Below are 17,779 nucleotides of genomic sequence, written 5' to 3'. Positions count from 1 at the left end.
TATGCTGCATTATTGCAATGACACTATAATAAAGTAGATGAGATTTTTTTAAAAATGGTTGAGTCTAATAGGGTCCTGCTCATGTATATTCTATTCTTTATTGTATCGCTTTAGTTTTCATTATATTTTCACTGTGAAATGAAATCTGGTGAACAGTTATCTTATGTTATCAATAATGGGGGACTGGATAAAGATTCTCTGAATTACATCAGTGTATAAAAGGTATAAAGGATTGCGAATTGACAGGATAAGCTGATCACATTAGACAATCAAAAGAGGAATGACTATTAATGACATTTCTGTCCTCCACAAAATCATGTTCTTTTTTCTTAAATCATGCCATGTAATTTGAAGAAAAGTAATAGTGTTTCTTGTTCAAGCTATAATTCATATAGGTTATTCTGGCTAAACTGAAACAGGAGTCCCTGTGGATTTTTATCCCACTACTGTTTTTTCCCCAAAATAAGACAGGGTCTTATTTTCTTTTTACCCCCGAAATAAGCGCTTGGTCTTATTTTTGGGGAGGTCTTATTATTTTTGAGGTGCAGGAGGTGGTGAGCATGGTCACCTCGTGGCTGCTGATGTTGTTGCAATATTTTCAGGGAGGGCTTATTTTAGTGCATGCGCTCAAAAGCCCGATTGGGCGGATTATCTGGGAGAGGTTATATTTTGAGGGAAACAGGATAGTCGTTACCAACTATAGGGAACAGTACTTTCAAGACCATTGAATTAGCATTGTCCAAAGATATTTCCATAGTCAGGTGGCCAGCATGACATCACGGAGTGCTGTTATCTTCCCTTTGAAGTGGTACCTATTTATCTATTCACATTTGCATGCTTTCAAACTGCTAGGTTGGCAGGAACTGAGCCAAGGACACAAGCTCACCGGATTGCCTGGGGCTCAGGTCTGGCACCTGGGCTGCTGACTCTCCAGCCGACAAACCCAGAGCCTTAACAAGTCTAGAGCCTGAGCCATCATGCCATCCCCAAACTGGAAGAAGAATGTGTGGAACTCTCACCAATTTTTATCACAATGAAAATCATCCTTCCACATAGATCTATTTGCAGAGATCTTTTGTTGAGGTTGTTTTGCTGCTCAGAGTCCCTGTTGTGACATGGGTAGCTGTATAAATCAAACTGAATAAGTAAATGTGTTTGTTTACCATGTAACATAATCATAATCCAGTTTCTCCCTTTAATTCTGTTTCTTCCTGTCAATAGTCATTACTTAAGATTTAATCATATCCCTTTAGGTTTATTTAATATAAAGTCACTTCTGTCTATTTTCCCCTTGGTGCACAACCTAATAAACTCATCAACTTTTCATGGTACAGTACAACATTAACTAATAATTTTAAAAATGCATTCAGAAAATTGCTATGTAATAAATAGAATTATGTATATAATCAACATATTTTGCTCCATCAAACCTGGCACACATCCTTCTACAAATAATCAGATAATCAGATACTAAAATTAAATGGAATTTATAAAATTAAAAAGTAATGTGAGGTTTCATTTATATATAGTTCAGCATTATCTCTCTCTCTCTTTCTCTCTCTCTCTCTCTCTCACATACACACAGACACAGACATATGCAAGCCCATCTTAGATACCTTTCCATGGTTTTCAAAATGTATATCTCTCAGATATTATTTGATGAATTCAATAACGCAACAACAAATTTCAGTGGAAGGTAAAAACTAATATACAACCTTTTTATTATATTGTGGTTGCTTTTCTCATACACTTTTGGGAGTATAGAAATCACTTCTTAAATCTGTTCATATTTATTTCTAAATCTTTGCATATAAAAAAATACAAAGACTAAATTTGGTTTAGTCCTTTTAGAAAAAAAGCTGTTTTGTTGCAGTTAAAGTTTCAGCACTCTGGGTTTAGAAATTTAAATTCCCAGTAAGACTAGTGCTTGATTTCTGTAACCATTATTTCTCCAGTTGCAATTACAGACATTGTTAGTCAGGGAAGAGCAGCCCTGCAAGCTTATGATAGGAACACAAAAATGCAGTCCCCAAATCATATTCTTGGGCCTGCCAGCTATGGATTAGTCCCAATGCTTTTGCCATTACCAGAACAAGAATATTCATACAAATTTGACTTGGCTGCCTTACTAGGGTTACATTTGGCTTGAGGGATTTCTAGTCAAAGCCTGGAAAATAGGAAATGCAAGAACAGGATATACAGTTTCAGCTTTCAGAAGAAAAGACTTTTTAGCCAGTAAGAAAAATCTATTTACTGCCAGATATTCTTGGGAATATGTTCTGGTTGAGATTTGTGCTGAAAAATATATATCTTATATTCATGTTTTATTGAGAAAAAAAAATGGAAAAGCAGCAATTTTTGATGATGTTTCCCTGAACCTTGAACAAAGCATCTTTTAGTTTTAGCTCCATTAGTAATTCCATTCCATATCCATATCCATCCATCTCCGGTCTTTATTATATATATATATAATTTTCTATTTTTTTATTTTCAAAACAAACACAACACATAAAATCTTTTTTCAAATATTTATACATATTTCATCATCATACCTCCATTTACATTTGACTATAACTGTTTAAATGTCCTTCATCATAAAATATCCCAAGATTTAATACATTAACCACATACTAAAATCTCATTTACTATTTCTAGGATCCTCCAATAACACTGAATCTTTATGTCCTATTCTAGTTAAACAGTCATAATATTCAATAACAAAATTTTCTAATCCTTCTTTCCAAATCATTATTAGCAATTTACATCCATTTTCCTTATATTGTACCCATGCCTATATATACCTTATTATCATTATCCCTCCTTTATTTGACTATATCCTGCATCATAACATTTTCCCTCTAATATTCAAAACTTAACTATATCTAACTTAGTTCTTTTTAGATTAATCTTTATATAAAATCCAAGAAGGTTTCTAATCTTCCTTTCATGGGTACCATTCAATATTCATATCCCATTATTGCTTATCATGACACTACACATTGTATACATTATTATCATTATCAATTATTTGTTTAACTATATCTATTATCACTAAATTTCACTAAGTTTAGCTAGTTTTAAGTTATACTCTTCCATCTATCAACCTGTATCTTTCCAGTAACTAAACAGTCACATATCTTCTGCTGTTTGTGGTATCAGTCCTCTTATCTTCTCTTTAATCAATTTTGTATGGACTCCTCTTAGCAACTCTTTGCTTATAAAATCTCTCATGTAATTTTGATTCCCTTCTACTCTTTCCTTAATCCACTTATATTTAATTGTCAGTGGTGTTATCAAAACTATTGCTAATAAAATTTCTCTCTTTAGATCCATAAATTCTTTTATTTTTTCTTCTTCTGTATCTTGCCATCTGAAGTAAGTTTCCTCTCCATTTGATTCCTCTTTCAATATTCCACTCTTTCCATTTTCAGAGACAAACCAATCACCATAAATATCAGGAGTTTTAGTTTCTTTATATTCATTATCCTCTTCAGTTTTTTGAATTTTAACTGCCACTTTATCCATTTGATAAGCCTCTTTAACTTCTCCATCATATTTTGCTGTTAATTGTACTAGATCATCCAACTTCTTCTCAATCCTCTCACATGTATTTGATAGTTTCTGTATTTCTGAGAATATCTTTTGCAGACTTAAAGCCTCTTTCTCCTGTTGAAATTGCACCACTGTTTTCAACTAATAAACTCTCTGGTTAGAAGTATCTCAAAGGAACATCTGTGTGCTTTTCTTCTTATCACTCTCTGTAAACAAGCAGTAAGACCTTGGAGTGCCAAGCCGAAATAATCAGTGAGATAAAATAAAGTGTTTCATTTCCAATACACAAAATTCTAGCTTCTGAAGTTGCAGTGCTGCTGTTACAATGTTGCAAAGTTTTTTAAATGTCTTTTTTGTATTTCAAATTGAAAAGAAAGTCCAATTCTTAAATGAGTTAGAAACACACCCACAGTAATGAAAGAGTAGGATTTTGAACCATAGGTTACAGAGAGTAATGAAAAAAAAAAGGAAAATAGAAGAAGAAGGCTTAGTCCGTTCGTTTTAAAGGTCTTACATAAATTCCGTCTGTGAAGATAACATTCAAAAGAAGAAAGATAAACCTCTGTCAAAAACCATTTTAAATTTAATTCCGCTGCTTATTTCTTCTGTTCTCCAATTTGAATTAATTTTAAGTTTTTTATAGGCAGTCACTCTTAAAACAGTAAAATTTCCTCACCAGCTGGAAACACTTTCTCTTACCATATCCTTCCATTTTGGAGTCGCCCCGACTTCATAAGACAAATGGCTGGATTTTTTGTCACTGGCTTGAAGACTTTCTCTTGGATCGACCAGGGACTTTGCGATGTCCCTGAGATCAGCAAGACATATTCTTCCTGTTCACTGTCTCTGCATGACAGTTTAGGTCCAATTGGACCACCCAGTGGCAAAAGTGTCAACTGCAATCTCAGAACATTGAGATTGCATGTCATATCATCGCGACTTTGACTCCTCCTCTCTCATTACTATTATTTTTATAAATAACTCAAGGTGGTAAACATATCTAATACTCCTCCTTCCTCCTAATTTCCTTACACTAACCTTGTGAAGTGAATTGGCCTAAGAGAGAATAACTGGGTCAAGTTGATCTTTATTGGTAAGGCAAAACTAGAACTCATGGTCTTCCAGTTTCTAACTTTGTGCCTTAAGCCACCAGAGTAAGCTGGCTCTCTTTATTAACCCCAAATACTCAGGAAAAATATTTTTTTGTGGTTTCTGAGGAAAATATATATTCTATTTTTTCAAATGTTATAAGGTTCCCATGTGTGTGTGTGTGTGTGTGTGTGTGTGTGTGTGTGTGTACACTACAATCTACAGTCCAGAATTATACAAGCATCGTTTTATACCCTACTGCATTTCAGACAGTGACGTGCGGTGAGGTTTATGACTGGTGAGGCACTGACACAGTGCTGGGTTTCAAATATTTTTAGACTTGTGGACTTCAACTCCCAGAATTCCACAGCCAGGCATGCTCAGTTCCAATTTAAAGCGACAGCATTTGTTTTTCTCCTTTGCTCCTTCTTTCTTTTTCTTTTTCTTCTCATTCCCCTCCTTCCTCCCTCTCTCCCTTCCTCCCCCTCTCTCAAACACACACACACACACACACACACACACACAGAAGTTGGATTGGACTATCTCTCCTACCCCTTCCCTCTCTCACTCACTCTCAAACAAACCCCCCCCCCACACACACAAAAGTTGGATTGGATATCTTTTCCAGTGGCTTGAAAGCAGCTCCTCTGCCATCCCCCCCCCATTCCCCTGCTGCCTTTCCCAAACACCTCCACCATTGCAAATGCAGCCTGCTGTCTGGGTGGGAAATGCCTGGAATACAATAAAGCCCACCCACCACCTCCTGCTGGCAGGCTGGGGTGAGAGGAGAAGCAGAGAAGCCGGAGGGGAGCCAGCCGAGCCTTCCAAAAGAAAGAGGCTGGGGGGAAGTGTGTGTACTACAGCATGGCTCTTTGCCTGGCTTCCTGCCTCCTCCTGTGGTCTCCTCAGTGCTCACTTGTGCTCTCCCTCCCCAAGTGTAGTTTGATTGCAGGTGGAGCCACGTTGCCTTTTCAAACTTGTTATCAGTGAAGCTGGGCTAGATTTTTATATAGTTTTATCCAGCTGTGTGTGTGTGAGAGAGAAATGATTGGGGGGCTGGGGAGGAAGTCACTACACTTGGGGAGGGAGAGCACCAGTGAGGTTAAGCAGAGTCATCCACGGTGAAGCAGCAACTAGCTCAGCTTTGTCCTTTTACTTTTTTTTTTTCATGATGAGAGCGGTGAGGCTGTGCCTCACCTGCCTCACCTGACTGCACGTCACTGATTTCAGATGCTGCCTGCTTAACAACTGGGCTAGTTCCTTTGGATTTTAGGGCCTTTGTGTGTTGGCTATTTTTTCTGGCTTAAGGTAATTTTCTAGTTACCTTTCTGATAATTCTTCCTCCTCTTGGAAAGTTAGGATCAGAGTGATTTCTGACAGTATGGTTTCTCAAATCATTGGGGCTTTTAAAACAAGAGCTGCAATCTGGCAATGGGTGTTTTCAGGTAGAGCAGAGTACATAAGGCCCTCAAAATGAATAGCAAATGATTTATTCCTTTAACCAAATTACTTTGTCAGCACTATCTGCCCATCACACAAAACAGCTTTTTGATCAGTCTGCTTTAATGTCTTGCCCTCTGCAATATTGAGGAAAGATATAACCATTCCCTTTTTGCACAGTGATTTTTGCCCCTGTGCTCTGAAGGAACCAGATACACTAGCCTAGCCTAACACTAGTGTAACACTGTTCCTTTGATGCCCTGATAACTTACATTACATCCTTATGCATCCATCAATAGAAGTCCATTTTATCTCGAGGACAGTCTTATTTGTTATTTGCTGTTGGATCAGAATCCAACATTTACAGCTGCCTTTGCCTCATACAGAAACTGCTCTTAATAATTTCTCTGATTTTATTAATGCATAGTGTCACCCTGTTCTTTAAATCTCTTTTATTGCATCTAGGTTTTATTAATCTTGCTATGTTTACTTTATTGTTGGCCAGTATACAATTTTATTTCTATACATTTGCATGCACATAAACTCATACAAGTATACTGAACATTCACTTAATAGCTCAGTATTTTATAGGTTGAAAACTTTTACAGTTAAAGCGTTTTAATAAGTATGTGTCACTATTTCTATTGGCCAGCCTCTATTCCTGCACCCACTGCATTGTAGAAATTGCTATATGCACTTCCTAAGTTTTAGAATCATTTGAGAATTTGGGTATTTTGCTGTTTTTGTCCAGATGATATTCATATTTTCTCTTTTTATGCCATGGCTTCTTGTAATCTGTTCTTTTATTCTTTTACAAGGACAACTGTTTAATTTTCTGGTCAGTTGCCATAATAAAAATCCTCTATCTAAATAAGAATTTAAAAGGTTGTTTCTGTCTTCATCTTATTAAAATTATATTGCTGTCTCTCCATTGATCAAATTTGCCCCCCTTCATACAAATAAACCTTTACTAAGAAAAGAAGAGGGACAAATTTGGGGCTTATTTCCCCCCTTTTTATGCCAGATATTTAATGCAACACTTATTATGGCATTACCTTTCATAACCTGTTTGTTTCTTTTGTTGTAAGTTCAGACATATTTATACAAGCTGCCTAGAATCGTGTTTCTTTTTTAGAAGTGACTGAAATACAAGTACAATAACATATAATCTACTGGGAATATAAAATTAAATCTTGGTAATACGTTTATTTTGATGGCTGAAGTTCTTCCTAACCATCACAAGATTATTTTTATATATCTGTTTTTATAATTTTGTAGCTGTATAATAATTATTTATAACTAAATCCTAATTTTTAGTTTAGTAAATTCCTAAAATATATTAATCATATTTTGCAGAAGTATTGAATCCTTTTATTAGATGCAGATATACTGCTTCTCTTTGTCTGTTAGTCAACATTTAAGGTATGGGTTTGATAGCATTCTTGATTCAAAGCCTCTCAATTTATAAACTCCACAGTTCCTGTGGTCTAATCATGAGGAGTAGCTGCCCAAAATCACGTGGATTATTTTCATGATCTGTTCTTTGTCTGGAGACATTTCACTAATCCAGCATTATTCACTTTGTATATACAGTCTTTCTGCCAGCAGTGTCAGTTTGCCATGGTGCTCACTGGAAGTCACCCTGAAATTTAATTTTCTTGATGTATTTCCATTTCCGATGATCCCAATGACAATAAAAGTAAAGAAAGAGGAAGTGGACAGTACCCCAAGGCTCTGTTTTAGGCCTAGTACTCTTCAATATCTTCATCAATGACTTAGATGAGGGGATAGAAGGGGAACTCATCACATTTGCAAATGACACCATGCTGGCAGGAATATATTCCAGAAAACAGACTCAAGATACAAAAGGATCTTGACAGACTTGAACACTGGGCTCTATCTAACAAAATGAAATTCAGTGTAAAGTAAAGTAAGGTTTTACATTTAGGCAAGAAAGGTATAGAATAAGTGGCACCTGGCTAAACAGTAATAACTGCAAGAGGGATATTGGAGTCCTAATGAACGATCACTTAAATGCAAGCCAGCAGTGTGCTGCAACTGCCAAAAAAGCCAATGCAATCCTACGCTGCATTAATAGAGGGATAGAATCAAGTGAAGTGTTAATACTACTTTATAATGTGTTGGTAAGACAAGGATATAGTATCCAGTTTTGTTTGCCACAATATAAAAAAGAGGTTGGGATTCTAGAAAGAGTGCAGAGAAGAGCAGCAAAGATTATTAGGGAACTGGAAGATAAAACATATGGGGAATGGTTGCAGTATTTGGGTATGTTTAACTTAATAAAAGAAAGACTTGGGTGATATAGCAGTGTTCAAATATCTAAGGGGCTGCCACAAAGAAGAGAGAGTCAACCTATTATCCAAAACAATGCAGGACAAGATGTAATGGATAGAAACTAATCAAAGACAGAACCAATCTAGAACTAAGGAGAAATTTTCTGACAGTGAGAAGAATTAATCAATGGAGCAACTTGCCTCCAGAAGTTGTGGGTGCTCCAACATTGGAGGTTTTTAAAAAGAAATTGGACAACCAATGAAATGGTGTAGGGCAGTGATGGTGAACCTATGGCACGCATGCCACAAGTGTCACACAGAGCCATTTGTCAGGGCACGTAACGCGCTGCCCTGTCAGCTGGCCAACGTGCATGCAAGCGCTGGCCAGCTGAGTTCAACATTTTTAAAAGCCATTTTTCGTCGTCCCCAGGCTCCAGAGGCTTTATAGGAGCCGGGGGGGTGAAAAGAGCCTTCCCTGCCCCCCCCGGAGGCCCTCCGGAGTCTTCAGGGACATCCGGAGGCTTCCCTGACACCTTCGGAGCGCTTAAAACGACCCTCTGAGCAAACCGGAAGTTACTTCTGGTTTGCTCAGAGGGTCATTTTAAGCGTTCCAAAGCCTTCAGGGAAGCCTCCGGACAGTCCCTGAAGCCTCCGGAGGGCGTCCGGGGGGGGGCAGGGGAGGCTCTTTTCACCCTCCCCAGGCTCTTATAAAGCCTCTGGAGCAGTGTTTCTCAAACTTGGCGACTTTAAGTCCTGTGGACTTCAACTCCCAGAATCCCCCAGCGAGCATAGCTGGCTGGGGAATTCTGGGAGTTGAAGTCCACAGGACTTAAAGTCGCCAAGTTTGAGAAACACTGCTCTGGAGCCTGGGGAGGATGGAAAAAGCATGTAAAAATGGGGGGAGTGCCTGTTGTGCGCGCATGCGCACTGGGGGGTTGCATATTGCATTATGGGTGCGGCACGCCCACACATGACCCCCCTGTGCTCCCCCCACTTGTGGCACGTGAGCCAAAAAAGGTTCGCCATCGCTGGTGTAGGGTTTCCTTCTTAAGCAGGGTGTTTGGACTAGAAGATCTTCAAAGTCTCTTCAAACTTTGTTATTCTGTTAGAACTGTTTGTTATTATTTTTTTCTTTTTGTTCTTTAAAAATGTGTTATTATGGTAAAAATACTTTGTGAAAAAGAAATGAGATGAAATTTACTTTTTTTTTCAAAACTGCAAGTGTAGAAGTCCATTTGAAAATCTCAAAGTCTTGTTCTGGACCAAGAAAGATCAGCCACTTTATTGTTGTTTTTATATATTTTATTGATTATATTCACTATGTTTCAAATGTTTTCTCTTAAATCTCTTCAAAATGAATGCAGTTTGATCATAATATATCATTCGGATTAAAAAACAATTATTCGCTGTGCAAGCATTGCCATGAAAACTGATCTATAGTAAAGTAATGGGACTATATGACTGTTGGATGTTGGATCTTTTCCCTCTTTATACACTAAATCAAATAGATAAAGGCTTCTTTCCATGACAAAGAGAATTCTTTGAATTTTGGAATCTCATTACTCAGTCAAAGTAAAAATGTAACCAGAATATCTTGAAAAGTCTTATAGTGTATTGCAGAATTGCCATCTGATCCTGCACTTATAATCAATTTTAGGGTTTTCTCAATGCCTCTTTAGTATTGTCTTGGATCATAGGCTGATGAAATAATTCTTCTTTGTTGTCTGTAAATTTTGTAAATAATATATTATTCAGATATACTTCAGACTTTTCTAAATCAAATGCCCTTTTATTATATAATAAACAAATTGCTCCATCATTTCATTTATTGTAAAACATGCTTAGTGTTGCTGTCCTACTTAATTAGTTGGTGAGTCAACCATTTGTCTAACTTACTGCTTTTTCTTTAAAAAAAAACTATTTCTCTTTAATAAAATTTTGTTTCTTGTACATTTTAGATCCAATAAATCTAGTTTCTTCCTTGTTTCTTTAATAATATTTTGTCCTAGATACAAAATTTTATTAAATGTATGCCTTTAATTTAATGTTTTGGACTGCTTAACTATTATTTCTCTGATCTGTCTCATTCAATGCAAAAGAACTGATCAGATTTCACATGTTAAAATTAGGAAAGATAAAGGAATATCGGTGAATCTCATCCTTAGTATCTGCTTTCATACCTCTATAGATTTATCTAATATGTACACAAGTTTATCTTCAAAGCTGAGACACATTTTTGTATAGTGGTTCAGGCTAGAAACCAGGAAACTGTAACTTCTAGTCATGTCTTAGGCACAAAACCATGCAGGGATTTGTTCATGCAGTCACCAGGAATCAAAATTGATTTGAAGGCACTACCCCCTCCCCCCAAAGAAGCAACTTCCACCACAAATAGATCTAGTCAGGATTCCGCATTGCATGGTAATATATAAGTGCATCCATTTGAAATAAACATTTTGCAACCTTTATCCTCAACACACACAAAATATTCAGACAACGCCACTCAACTTTCCCACCTGTATCTATACAGACATATTGTGTGGCCTCCTTTCCCACCTGTATCTATGCAGACATATTGTGTATTTATGGCCTCCATGATTATGATGTGTGTGGGTTTACATACTTAACTATACCTCTGGATACCAGCTAAATCAGTAACATCCAGGAAAAAGGCTGAATCTGCACTAATGGCCTTGGTGGCAATAATGTTATTTTTTTAAGACATGCTCTTATAAATTAAGTTATACTTTTCCCTTCAGCCTTGCACTTAAAATATGTTGTTTAGGTATCATTCTTTTCTAACAGCATGCTGGAAGTGATTGCAGAGAAAACTCAAGCCAAAATGGCATTACTGAAAAACAGTAGGGATTTAGATGGTATTTGCGGAAACTTAAGGACTTGAAGAGCTACATAAGAAACATTTTCTTAATGGATCCCTGAAAAAGAAGGAAAGGGAAAACAGAGAAAGGAAACAAATATATTATGTAACTCATGACAGGTCATTAATAACTGGCTAGAGTTCTGAATGGGAACATGTGTGCTACAATTTACTGCACTTCATTGTATAAAGTTTAACATTCAGTGCACTTTGATGCCCTAAGAGACAGTGTGGGGAGAAAACTAAAAATTATAATGGTATTAGTTTTTTTTTTCCTTTTTCTCTCTCTCCGTATTTATTCATCAGTTATTCATGTACATTTTGTGTAATCAGCAAGAAGCTACAATAATAAGGCAGAAAAATGTCACTGGAGCATTCTAAATGTTGTCAGAACTGACAAATAAAGGCCATTTAACATGCTGCCTAGGCAGCCTTTAAAATGCTTATTTTTTGCTGGGGCAATGTTAAATATATTCTACAGAGAGTTGAATTTACTATCAATTGTTAAACACAAGACAACCTTTCCCATTTTACCCGTGTTAAGTAAATTCTTCCAACTAGAAAATATCTACTTCCAATATTTCTAATCTAAATGGGAATTATATTGCTTAAATTATAGTTTAAGTCTAGTGCAGCTCAGGTCTTGCTACATTGTGTGCTTGAGTAATGGGCCAGTTGTTGGGTTTTTTTTTTCTCCATTTTTAGTGGCATCTTATTGAAATGATTGTCAACAATTGCTTCCCCCTGTTCACTGTTCTCAAAAAATTCAGCACTGCACACAGTTAGCTCCCTAGAGTGACTCATTCTGGCATCTCTGCTACATACAATCTTCTGCTGTTCAAATAATTTAAACACTGGTTTTTTCTAAAGAGGATTGTAGGCTTAAGAGTTCAGAAAGAAGCACGGAGCAAACATCCTGCAATGGCTCTGTTTGCACCTAACAAAAAACTTCATGGTTTGTTAGTATGAGACTATACGTGTTGTAAGCCCCAATCACTTCTGCTGTATTCGCATTGAGAGAAAGAGGAAGGATAAAAGATCTTGTACTCAGTCTGTAAATAACTTCCACTTTATCTGCCAAAACCCAGATGAGTATTTATAACTATGGCAGTTAATTGAAAAATTGGAAGCACTACTTCAAATTGTTCCTGTTACTTTACTTTTGAAATTGTTAGATGGATTCATTTAAGGAGGAACTTCATGAAACCCTCTTTCATCCAAAGAAACATTTCCATCCCTGCTTTAATTGAAAAGGGGGGAAAATTCTCTTTTGCTCAAAAGTTATACCATCATTCCAAGAAACTATGTGCATTTTGTTAGAATACAGTAAATTTAACAGTCCTTGAACAATAAGAATGCATTTTGTATGGCCCTAATACCACTCCCAACATCACCCACTTCTTACTTAACTTCTGTGATGCATCAAAATTAGGGCTTTGCAATTTTTTACTCTGAAGAAAAGCTTCCTGACTTTTGTATTACCAAATGTAAATATACATGGGATTACAACAGTGGTGAAATTCAAACTTTTTTACTAGCGTGGCTTGGTGGGTGTGGCATGGCTTGGTGGGCATGGCAGGAGAAGGATACTCCCTCTCCACCCCACTAACCTGCTTTCCAGCTCTGTTTTCCTGTGCAGGGCAACAAATGAAGACCCAGCCAATCAGCTGGGACTTGGGAGGCAGCGATTAGATGCGGGTGGGGCCAGCCAGAAGTAGTATTTGTCGGTTCTCTGAACGACTCAAAATTTCAACTACCAGTTCACTAGAACTGGTCAGAACCAGCTGAATACCATCTCTGGATTACAAATTTAATTAAAATAACTTGAGAGAGTCTGGCAATAAGCTGATTTTCAGTATATCAGATGTGCAACAGTGAAAATTTGACTCTTGTACATCTGTTAGATTCATGCCACATTAAAGCTTAATACAGAGAAAATTAACAGTATCGCATTTCCTGATGCATCTTCTGCCATCCATGATAGTGACAAATGAAAGAAATAAAAATGTGAATAAATTGGAGTTGGGATTTTTTTTTTTTTTTGGCTGCGCGAATGATCTTGAAAGTGTAACTTTAAAAAAAAAAACTACCTTTTGCCATTTTTCAGATGAATTCAAGTTCTTTATGAAAAGGCTGCCCATGAACTATTTCCTCAACACATCTGCCATTATGCACTTGTGGACAATGGATTCAAATTTCCAGCATCGCTATGAGCAACTGGAATCCAGCATGAAACAACTATTCCTTAAGGCACAGAAAATTGTTCATAAGCTCTTTAGTCTCAGTAAGAGGTGTCTTAAACAGCCAATCATCAGCTTGCCAAGGCAAAGGTAAGAAAGCAAGGGGGTGGGAGAGGGAATACAATCAATCTCTCCTACTGGGGTATATTGTGGAGTATCTGTGTGTGTTGAGTGTGTGTACTGTTAGAAAAAGAGGAGGAAACTGCAACACCAAGAACTCTTGAAATAAATGCCTGTCCTCCTCAACCTGCACAATCTAGTAAAGGTTCCCCTCGTACATATGTGCTAGTCATTCCTGACTCTAGGGGGCAGTGCTCATCTCTGTTTCAAAGCCGAAAATCCAGCACTGTTCAAAGATGTCTCCTTGGCCATGTGGGTGGCATGACTAAATGTTATTACCTTCCCACTAAAGTGGTCCCTATTTTTGTACTTACATTTTTACATGCTTTTGAACTGCTAAGTTGGCAGAAGCTTGGACAAGTAATGGGAGCTCACTCTGTTACACAGTGCTAGGGATTCGAACTGCCAAACTGCCGATCATTCTGATTGACAAGCTCAGCATCTTAGCTACATCCAAATTAAACTGCCCAAGGAGGAGAGAGCTTTCATTTCTCACTTATGAGTGGAGGGGAGAAAATACTATGATCTTAAAAGTAGAATTAAAGCTTTTCAAAATGATTAGGACCTAGTTACTTGCAGGATCGTATTCTGCCCCATACATCCCTGCGACCAATTCGCTCGCACAGAGAGAGCCTCCTCCAGGTGCCGTCCACTAGACAATGTCGTGGGGCGGCGCCTAGGAGTAGAGCCTTCTCTGTGGCGGGCCCAGCCCTGTGGAATGGCCTCCCTCCGGATATTAGGATTACCTCTGACCTCCACTCCTTCCGTATTAAGCTTAAGACCCACCTATTCCAAGCAGCTGGCCTGGCTCAACTTTGATCTAACCATATCGCTCCTGACGGGTTTTTAACTGGGTATTTTAATTATATTTAATTTCTAGGGGTTTTAATATTGTATTTTAATTGTTTTTATTTTCAGCTGACCTCCTCCTTGTGTATGTCTCAGTATATGTCTTTGTTATATGTTTGTTTTGTCCACATATTTATTTCGTATGTTTCATTGTACGCCGCCCCGAGGCGGCTAAGAAATAAATATATTATTATTATATTTATTATTATTATTATTATTATTATTATTATTATTATTATTATTATTATTATTATTATTATTATTATTATTAAATGGATTCAAATAAATGATAAATTAAGGTGGCTATTTTTAAAGCAAAAAAGTATACTTCTATGGAAAGTTTCCATATTATTTCAACATCTGATCTTAATTTAAGAGGAAATTTAAAAATTTAAGAAGAATCTTTAGTGTCTAATCAGAAACAGCTCTGCTTTCATGAGATCAGATTATGAGTGTCTCTCCTGATTCAAAATACAAGACAGCATTTGGGAACAAGGTGAAATACGCTTTAGGTTCCCCTTCATGTAACTTCAGGTTACAATATATCCCAGATAGATTATTTTTAATGACACTGGATTCCTAAAGAAAAGAACAATGATAGCTTTTAAGTTCTGGTGGGTGACTTTAAATATGTGTTATGATAAAGTGCAAGATCTATTTCAAAAGTATTTTATACTTGATAGAAGTCCATAAATCATTGATGCTACATTTCTCTTAAATTATCCTTAGTGCTGATTTCTCAAATTCAGCTAGCCGCTTTCCAAGAAAGAAGACTGAAAAGGAAAAGCAGTCAAGACCCTAGACTGCTCTCTTTATAAGCATGGTTCATTTATGATGATTCCATTCAGTGTCCACTGAACCTATTCACAGTAATGGTAAAGAGAATATTCCTTCAAACTATGTCAAGCTGAAATATAATTCAGCTCAGCAACAGTGATTTTGTCAAGGGACTGAAAGCTACATTATGGAAACCATACATTCAAATTAAAAGCATATTTATTTTTCTTATAAAAAATGGCGAACATATCAAATGATTAATATAAATTTGAAACCATTATATGAGAAGATGTCATCCCTAAATGATCCCCTTGCCCTGGTTTCAAAGTAATTATCAACCTGAAACTATCATGGAAATGAAATATCTATGTCAAGCATGTGTGATTACATAGAATTGGTATGCACATTTCAAGCTACTTCTAGCAGTAACTTGAATCACTTTTATGTTAACTCAGACCAATTTCCATATGCTCTGGCAGTGATAATAGACAAGTATCTTCCCAAATGTGATACCAGAGGTCTTCGAGATGCCAGGTCAGCTTTTCTGAATGTGCCTTAGATCAGTGTCATACTCAAATCATCACGGCAGCATCATGTGATCTATCAGTACTTTTTTCCCCTTCACTAAACTGGGTGTGGGCGTTCTCAGCACATGACACATCCGAGCCACAGGCTGCAAGTTTGACAGCCCTGCCTTAGACGGAACATTGTCTCTTGTTTAAATTGTAATACTTTTTTTAAAAAAATTGCCTTTCTCAAACTCCAGATAATATAATGATCAAATCTCATTAAACACAAAATATTTTAGCTAGCTTGAGATCATTGTACAAGGCAGTTAGCCAACTGCAGCAACAAAAAGACATATTTGAAAAATATGAGCCACCTTGTAGACATTTGATGTTCCCTTTAGATCCCCTCTCAAATAATATCAAACAAAAAAGGTGTGATTCAGGCAATTTCTTACAAACTGAATTTACAACTCCTGGGTAAAGTGAAGTGGTATATTAAAGTTCTGAATTTTGCTCACATTTGCTGAAATTCTCATGAATCTTGACATTTTATTCCTACAAGAATGATGCTTTTAATGTTAAATTTTTCCAGCTATGACAATTCATTGTTTTTCTAAAATAATTTCCCCCATTGCTGTTGTTATGATTGTTGTTATTTTGGAACCATGAGTAGGGGAAAAAAGAAAATTGAAAATTGCTATAAGTAGTAAAATGAGTGAATTTAATTAGTAAAACTAAGGAACTGGTGAAGAATTTTTCAGTCTCACTTTTGTTAAGAAGGGTGACATATTGATGTTGTTCTAATCCTGAATTGACCAAAAGTAGGAAAATTATATGGAGATAAAAATGAAAGTGGTAATCATAAACATTTCTACTTAGTCAGAAAAGCATATTACATAAACGAAATGATTGTTTACATTTGGAGATGATATTTTTTCCAGACATAATTTTTATCTTATAAAAATAAACTTGAACCTTTTCTGTTTTAGCTACCATACTTAATATGCCAGATTAAGGGGGGGGGGGAATCTGTGTAAATCATGATTATCTGAAATAGAAGATTATTTCTATTGCTCTATCTTGTTCCTATTGCTTTAAGTGTCATGTTTATTAAAAGGGATGGGAAAAAGAATTGGAAATTGTTTCAGAGGGGGGTTGTTTGCGTGTTTTTGCAGGGACAGGACAAAAGTTGGCAAAACCATGCCTCCTTAGTTGTCCAAATGTATTGGCCACATTATTAGTTTAAGTTTTAGTTTACACTACATACCATATTTACATATACCAATGCTATGGATTGAATGCAAAGATCTTTGAGAAATAGCATACATCCCTTCCTGGTGTCAAGATGAAACCAGGAATTTAAGGACAAAAGCACAGATCTTCATTTTACATCTACTTGCTTTGGACCTTGCTGGATGGATAAGGAACTTCATTTGGGAGTTTCCAAATAAGTATAGCCTTATTTTATACCTATACTAGAAGTAGAAAATCCATGTTCTTGACTACCATTTATTCCCCCAGAACCCTCTTCAGTTGCCGTTAAAGAACTGAAAATTATTTGGGCATATTAAAATATTTTTGAGGTGCATTCTTGTTTTTTGGTTTTTTAGGGATTGATATTTTGGTGGGAGTGGGGTATCTGATGACTTTGCTTCTTGGTTCATTGCATACAATTTGCCGGTGGTGATGAAGGAGACAGTCAAAGGAACAAAACATGTTCCAGTGTCTCTCAGGTACATTTCTTCCGATACTCCAGAATTTAACTTTCATTCTTACTGCAATTAGCTCAGCCTGCTGTAATGCATTCAGTTCAAATAATTAGGTTTACGTTGTTCTAATTATGCAGCTACATGCAGGATAGAGACAATGGACACTCAAGTACAACATATTTGGTGGCAATAGCTTAATGAATGCAGGCTGGGCTGAAAGCAATATCTTTTGGGGACTCAACAAAGCCTTTAGCCAGAACAAGGGCCTTTCTTTTATGAATCCAGAATCATCCCTGAAACTCCAGTCTCAATGTATCGTTCC

General features: G+C 36.6%; 1 protein-coding gene across 1 annotated transcript in view; it reads left to right on the top strand.

Annotated features, from left to right (window-relative positions):
* BRINP3 (BMP/retinoic acid inducible neural specific 3) overlaps positions 1-17,779 on the top strand; it is a 332,877-nt gene that overhangs the window by 278,546 nt on the left and 36,552 nt on the right. Inside the window, exon 7 of the mRNA XM_081949571.1 lies at positions 13,361-13,583. Within this exon, the coding sequence (XP_081805697.1) occupies positions 13,361-13,583 (223 nt within the window). The remainder of the gene's footprint in view (positions 1-13,360; positions 13,584-17,779) is intronic.

Source organism: Natrix helvetica, assembly GCF_964273705.1.
Source record: "Natrix helvetica genome assembly, chromosome: 3".
Lineage (NCBI taxonomy): Eukaryota > Metazoa > Chordata > Lepidosauria > Squamata > Natricidae > Natrix > Natrix helvetica.
This window is presented reverse-complemented; position numbering and strand designations above follow the sequence as displayed.